Here is a 7,980-nt window from a genome sequence, read left to right as displayed (position 1 = left end):
AAACTCTTTAAATTAATACTCGGTAAATTAATAAATTCTCTAAAATAATAAATTTGTCCGGTCTCGACTTCAGTCAATGTAAAAAATTGAAAAAATCAATAAAATAATAAGATAATAATTTTTCGTGAGATCCATTTATAATTTTCGGTCCCAAGAAAATCATAAATTAATAATTCATAGAAACTGAAAAAAATATATTACACTCTATTGAAAATCATAAATTAATAATGCATGTGAATACAATAGTTACTAATTTACCTTGAGTCCCAAGGTTCGCTGCAACGTAATTCTAAGAGACATAGACTAATTTGCCTTTTTGTTTGGTATATACAGTATAATTATTTAAAAACTCTTTAAATTAATAATTATTAATTTATCGATAAATTAATAACTCTCTAAATTAATAAATTTCTCTGGTCTTGACATTATTAATTTATAGAGTTTTAACTATATATATATATATATATATATGAGAAATGATTGCAGCAAATTCCTCTTCGCGTATTTTTTTTATTGTTGATTAAAATTTATAAAATTTGAATATAATTTATCAAAAATAAAATACAACTCGTAAAATTTTATAATTTTCAATAAATAAATATGTTAAATGACAAGTAGTTAATATTTCCCTTCAATAGTATGAGAACAATCAAGGTGCATGACCGGATGAAATTATGCAAATTTTGAAAATGATTTCCGTTCAATTCATTTCGCTAGTTAAACCCTAAGTGATATATATGGAACTAGTAGAGCATCTTACTTATATGGTTAAACGAGTGAGAAAAAAAAAAAAGCAAAATCATTGGCAGTTCAGCCCTTAAGAAAACACAAACCGTTCCTTGTTGCCTTTCCATGTGAAAAGTAAAACCACCTTCATCATGCATGTCCTCTGTGCAAAATAGCAAAAAGCAAGTCAAAGCTTGCATGCATTTCTCTCAAATCATTAGTCTTCCACACCTTTCCATTCTTACACTTTTTCCCTTGGATTATTTTCATCTTTTTAGTTGAAATTACTACATGGTCGTACGTAACACGTACTCAGAATAGCCACCGAATGGCAAACCAAACCTTTGGTGTAGGAAAGCACATTGTGAATTGATCTCTTCAAAACTAAATATATCCCCACCAGCCTAGCTAACATTCGATGTTACATATTGGTACAAAGGTTCGCGCATGCCACTCTTGTTCAATCACCAAAAGCTTGATCCTGGCCCCATTTCTATATATCTTTCTCATGTGATACTAGTGGAAAAAGTGAACATGCACTAGCATCTGCCCTACAAAATTCTTCAAGCTAATCCATTTAGGAATCTTATGCCTATATCATACCATGTCACTATACCTCCCTTTGAATGCCTCTTATTGGTTAATCTTACAAGTAGAATGTGGTCTTTCCATCACTGTGGCATGAAGTGCATGTGCTTTATATAAATTATTACTATTAGCTGGTCACCACCGGCATGATTAATAGTTTAGATAGGCAAGTGGTGAATTTCAGGTTTTAGTGTTTTCCTTTTATCAGCTGTATCTCCCTAAATTTCCATCTGCTATATTGCATTGATACTCCATGCACACAATCAAATAGCTTTTTGTGATTTCCATAGACTCAAAATAAATGGGACAGCCTTATATTGTAATCGAACGCCCGTAGCTTACAGCCTTATATTGTAATGTCTGGATCTGTAATCGAACATACTAGGGTCTGACAAAAAAGTTCACAGCAATAAATTGTCCCACCGACGGAGGAGTTGAATCTACAGTGTTGTCTTTGCGTTGCCATAACTGTTATCCGAGTCTTAGGTGTTATTTACCATTGTCAAGTCAGGTATGTATATGTATGACTGTCAACAATGATAATTGAATGCTTCTTTATATATGACATGATGTATTATATAACTAAATTATGAGCATTGCGAGTGAATCTTAGTTTCCCGTTTGGGATTCTATACATTGATTAATACAGATAATTTGTATTAATCGGTGTATTGAATCTTAAATTGTCCGTTTGGACAGTTTGGAAAAAATCATTTTTTATAGTAGATTATTACATACAGATTAGTTTTCTTTTCTTAAATTTGTCAACATTTCGGTATGCTTCATTTCCCTTTGTTCTCCGAGTGCATACATGAATGTGGTGGATAACAATAGATCACCGCTTTCATCTCATGTACTTGGGGACTTAGGCGAAATGCTACCGAAATTTTGACAAATTTTGAAAAGGCAATTAACTTGTAGTATTGAATCTACTACAAAAAAATTCTTCCTGACTGGAAAAAGGCCACACTTTTACTTAGAAAAGTGAGGTTCACGTGCATGCTACATAACTTATGAAAGTGGTGCAGCAAACGAAAAACATGGATCGAAGTTGGATGAGAGCATCACGCATCACTGATGAGTATGGGACTGGGGTGGAGCAGTTTCTCCAATTTACCAAAATGCATGCCCCCTCGTTGCACGACAAATACTTTTGTCCATGTGTGAAATTTGCAAATGGTAGACACCAGTCATTAAATGAAATAAGAACACATCTAATATGTCACAACATGATTCCAAATTACACAAAGTGGATATGGCATGGGAAATTGCCAGACAATCCAACAGTCTCTGACACTGAGGCAGTCAATGTAGATACGAGTTGTCGTATAGAAGAAATGATTTGCGACCTAGGGCAGGATGGTGTTCGGCAAGCACATGCTCCTATGTATGACAAAATAGAGAATGATTCAAAGACTCCTTTGTATTCTGGGTGCACAACATTCACAAGGTTGTCTGTGGTGTTAGCTTTGGTCAACTTGAAGGCACGATTTGGCTGGAGTGACAACAGCTTTACTGAATTGCTAGTGTTATTGAAAAAATTACTTCCTAAAGATAACACGTTGCCAAAGAGTCAATACGAGGTGAAGAAGATCTTATGTTCAGTTGGAATGGAGTATCAGAAAATTCATGCATGTCCAAATGATTGCATATTGTATAGAAATGAGTATGCAGAAATGCGCACATGCCCAACATGTGGTGTATCCTGCTACAAGGTCAACAACCATGAAGAGAGTGATGTTGCAACTGCAGAGAACAATCGTGCAGCAAAGGTTTGTTGGTATCTTCCAATAATACCAAGGTTTAGGCGATTGTTTGCTAATGGACATGATGCAAAATAGTTGATGTGGCATGTTGAAGGCAGAAAAATTGATGGATTGCTACGACATCCTGCTGATAGTCCGCAATGGAAGGCATTCGATTCTTTGTATCCTGATTTTGGGAATGACGGGAGAAATCTAAGGCTTGGTTTGGCCTCTGATGGAATCAATCCTTTTGGTAACTTATGCAGCAGTCACAGTTCATGGCTTGTTTTGCTGATGATTTACAACCTTCCTCCTTGGTTGTGCATGAAGCGGAAGTACATAATGCTTTGCATGATGATAGCAGGACCAAGACAGCCCGGTAATGATATTGACGTGTATCGAACTCCATTGATTGAAGACCTGAGAACAGTGTGGGAACACTGGGTAGATGTTTGGGACGACAATTTGCAGGAGACGTTTAGGTTGCGTGCAATGGTGTTTTGTACCATAAATGACTTTCCAGCATATGGAAATTTAAGTTGTTACAGTGTGAAGGGCCATCATGCATGTCCTATTTATGAGAAAAATACAAGTTTCATCCAACTTAAACATGGAAAGAAAACAATATACACACGGCATCGAAGATTTCTGAACCAATTCCATCCATATCGGCGACTGTAGAAAGCTTTCAATGGATCTGTAGAAAATGAAACTGCGCCAAAACCGTTAGATGGCAAAGAAGTCCATGATCGTGTCAAGGATATCATAACTATCTTTGGGAAGACATAAAAAAAAGCACCAGTGAGACACACATTTGGAAGAAAAGGTCCATTTTCTTTGAGCTTCCTTACTGGTCTGATCTTGACATTAGACATTGTATAGACGTGATGCATGTGGAGAAAAATGTTTGTGATGGTTTAATTGGCACCCTTCTTAACATTAAAGGCAAGACAAAGGATGGTTTGAAGTGTCGTCAAGACTTAGTTGACATGGATATACGAGAGCAGTTGCATCCAATACCAAAAGGTTCGCGAACATACCTACCCCCAGCATGTCACACAATGTCAACAAAGGAAAAAAAGAGTTTTTGTCATTGTCTGCAGAATGTCAAAGTCCCACAAGGATACTTTTCAAATATCAAGAACCTTGTATCCATGAATGATCTTAAATTGGTTGTCTTGAAATCTCATGATTGTCATGTATTAATGCAACAACTACTGCTAGTAGCGATTCAGGGAATCTTGCCTGACAAAGTTCGAGTTGCCATAACTCGTCTATGTTTTCTTTTTAATGCTATATGTAGCAAAGTTATTGACCCTGCAAGATTGGATGAATTGGAGAATGAGGCTGCCATTGTCCTTTGTCAAATGAAGATGTACTTTCCTCCATCATTTTTCAACATAATGGTTCACTTAATTGTTCATCTAGTCAGGGAGATCCGGCTGTATGGTCCTGTATTTTTACACTGGATGTATCCAATTGAACGGTACATGAAGGTGTTAAAGGGGTTTACCAAGAATCAACATCGACCAGAGGCTTCGATTGTTGAAAGGTATGTTGCTAAAGAATGTATTGAGTTTTTCTCTCAGTACATTGAAGCTAAATCTGTCGGGGTACCTGAAACTTGTCATGTTAGGACACCGAGGGGTAAAGGTACACAAGGATACAATGTTGTCACAATGACTCGCTAGGAGGTCTCACAAGCGCATCTATATATATTGAATAATTCAGCAGAGGTCATTCCATACATAGAAGCCCACAAAAAAGAAGTGGCCGCATGAAACCCAAAATTAAACATGATGAGGGTTTTGCAGGAGCACAACAAAACTTTCATGAACTGGTTTAGACACACAATATTTGCTAATCAGGTTGCTTCCAAAACATTACGATTGTTAGCTCTTGGGCCAAATCTAAATGTTCCAACTTGGTAAGGGTATGACATGAAAAATTATTCCTTCTACACCAAGTCCCAAGATGACAGAAGCTCGATGCAAAATAGTGGTGTCACTGTTGATGCCAACTCCGATCACTTTTGCAGTGCAGCAGACAAGAATCTGATTCGAGCCTCCATGCATTACTATGGAGTCATTGAACAAATCTGGGAGGTTGATTACATTGAATTTAGAGTGCCAGTGTTTAAGTGTAAGTGGGTCAATGCCAATGTCGGTGTCCGGCAAGATGAAATTGGATTTACCTTAGTTGACCTCTACAAGGTGGCATACATGGACGAACCCTTCATTTTGGCACAACAAGCAAGACAAGTTTTTTATGTGGAAGATCCTTGCGATTCTAGATATTCTGTGGTTCTACAGGGAAGACCAAGTGGTTTAAATGACGCACATGATCCAACGATGCTTGACATTTGTGAGACACCACCTTTTTCGATAGCTATGCCTAATATCAATGATTCGCACTACGTTGACGATGTACATGCCAATCGTAACGATCATGATGAAGGACTATGGGAGAACATTGTAACACGACGAATTTCCATGCATGACATGTAATAACCTTATGCCTTTTGTGTTTTGTTATTTGTTAATGTTCATATTTCCTTTTAATTCAGTTTATAAAATTAGTACATCGTTGTTTTTAACATAGTTGTTTTTCTTTGACAGGTTCATGGGTACACCACCAACTTCCCCTCCGTAGTCAAATATTCAGTCTGAAGCAAAGTCTAGGAATACTAGAAAATCAACATGGCTACGAAGGTTGACAGTACGATCATTGGATCATCCAAGACCAATTGTATAGGTGGATGCCGCAACTGGCCGAGGATCGGGCCTACACAAAGAGAAATTCCACAATTATCTTGGGGTGGTGGCCCGAGAGAAAATTCCCATAATACATAATAGCTGGAAAGATGTTCCGAACACGCTAAAGGACCTAGTATGGAATGACATTTTGGTTAGTGACCTTAATATTGAGTACAATTTAGTTTATGTGGTCATAAAATTGAATGATTTGCAATTTGTGAAACATTTACAAAAGCCGTTGTAATGTAGGCAAAATTTGATATTCCAGAAGCATTGAATGCAAAGAAAAAGGTGATGTCCAGCGTCGCGACTAGATGGAGGCAATTTAAATCTAACCTGACCACCTGATTTGTGTATGGTAACTCTGAAGGTCAAGATGAACAAGATCCTTCGGTCAAATATGACGTAGACAAAGAAACTTGGGAGCAATTTGCCGCAAGCCGTAAGACCCCTAACTGGCAGGTTAGATGTCAATATGATTGATTTTTACTGTGTATTTATCAACATGAACACAAGTTAATTTCTTTCATTTTAAAATGAATTGCTACATCATCGAGAATTCGAAAAAAGATGCAAGAGATCCAAAAATACAATGACTGCCCCCATGTACTTTCTCGTGGAGGGTATGATTTACTTGAAAAGAAGTTGATGGATGATAAAATCAAAAGGAGACAACATGAAGCAATGCTAACTGAGAATACAGTAGACATGGACGTGCCCCCATCTCCAATTTAAAGATATGTGAAGTGGGTGTTGGCACGCACAAAGCAATATGGGTAGATGACATCTGAGGCGGCACGAGAAATCTCTAATAAAATTGTGAGTTTCCTGTTGAATTTCTGTTACAAATAATTGAATTTTGGAATAATTGTTTGTTTCTTTTGTCCCTAAAAGGTCGTTGACTTCTTAATTTTTGAATAATTATGTGTTTATTTTGTGTTTCATGAAGGCCTCATTGGAAGAACAATTGTCACAAGGTACGTTTGTCCTGAATGGTCGTCAAGACATACTTAATACAGCCATTGGGGGACCGGATCATGGAGGGCGTGTTCGTGCAGCGGGTTCTAGGGTGACAATAACTCAATACTTTAGGAAGACAGCACATGGCTCTAGTAGCTCACGTAGATCCTTCAGCCAACAACAGTTGGCTGAAATAATAGTAACCATAAAGGAATAAATCGAAGAACAAAACGAACACAGGCTACAGATATTTAAACATGAGTTGAAGGAACAAATAATACTTGAGATGTCGCGAAGGGGATCGACCGTCTCAGCTCCTATTCAGCCAGATATACAACTATTAGGTGCAAGAGTCAGCACAAAGGGGAGCAATGCGGAGGCTGTTGTGAACCCATCTTCGCCAGATCATGTTAGTCCTGTCAAGCCTACTATAAGGTTGTATGTCCATAGGCAACTTTGTACAGAGTTGGTGGCCTTGGGAAAAACATATGACGAAGGCTCTACCATACATAGTGTGGCTTATGCAGATGATGTCGTCAGGGTTAGTGTTGACTTGGTTATTAAAGGTGAAGCTGAAGTCCCATTTCCGACATCAGACATTAAGTATGTCAGCCAGGCGCTAGACACATTCATTGCATGGCCAACATCACTTGTAAAACTAGTCTCAAATAAGGTCATTTTCTTTTCATGTTTTTCAATTCTGTACATAACTACATATGTAAAAAGTAGTTACTAACCTTACATTAATTATTGGTTTCATTAAATATTTAGCTTACAAGCAGTACTCCAAATAAAGACAATGAACCTTTTCAACCGGTCAATGATGTTCCTGTAGAGGGCCCGTTGCGCGAGTTGATTAAGAGCCTAGTTGACATTTATGAGAAGCCTATAGAGTTCGTATGGGATCCTGCTAGATTTGGAATTCCAAATGGATGTCAACAAAATCATATCAGGCGTACAATGTTTGAACATAACTATAGTACACTTGTGAACCATGTAAGTCAAATTCATGCCATTTACGATGAATTCCATATTTGTGCGCTATATACATTATGTTAACTGAGTTTTTCAAATGTTCAAAATAGGCATATGGATGAATGGACTAATACCTTGGGTCTTGGATCAATTTATGGATTCCTTGAGCCACAATCTATACTGAATGTAAAGGATAAACGACAAGAATGTCAACAATACATTGAAAAATG

At 37.2% G+C, this 7,980-nt stretch overlaps 1 protein-coding gene across 1 annotated transcript; it reads left to right on the top strand.

Annotated features, from left to right (window-relative positions):
• Positions 1 to 2,354: 2,354 nt before the first annotated feature.
• Positions 2,355 to 3,155, top strand: LOC112999928 (uncharacterized). Its single transcript, XM_026126348.1, has one exon. The coding sequence runs from the start codon at positions 2,355 to 2,357 to the stop codon at positions 3,153 to 3,155; it is 801 nt and encodes a 266-aa protein (XP_025982133.1).
• Positions 3,156 to 7,980: the final 4,825 nt, after the last annotated feature.

The sequence above is a fragment of the Glycine max genome, chromosome 17, assembly GCF_000004515.6.
Source record: "Glycine max cultivar Williams 82 chromosome 17, Glycine_max_v4.0, whole genome shotgun sequence".
Taxonomy (NCBI): domain Eukaryota; kingdom Viridiplantae; phylum Streptophyta; class Magnoliopsida; order Fabales; family Fabaceae; genus Glycine; species Glycine max.
Note: the sequence above shows the minus strand (reverse complement) of the source record. Positions and strands in the feature narration are given on the sequence as shown.

Coding starts and splice junctions, on each gene's coding strand:
- LOC112999928 (XM_026126348.1), top strand. CDS start 2,355: ATGGATCGAAGTTGGATGAGAGCATCACGCATCACTGATGAGTATGGG.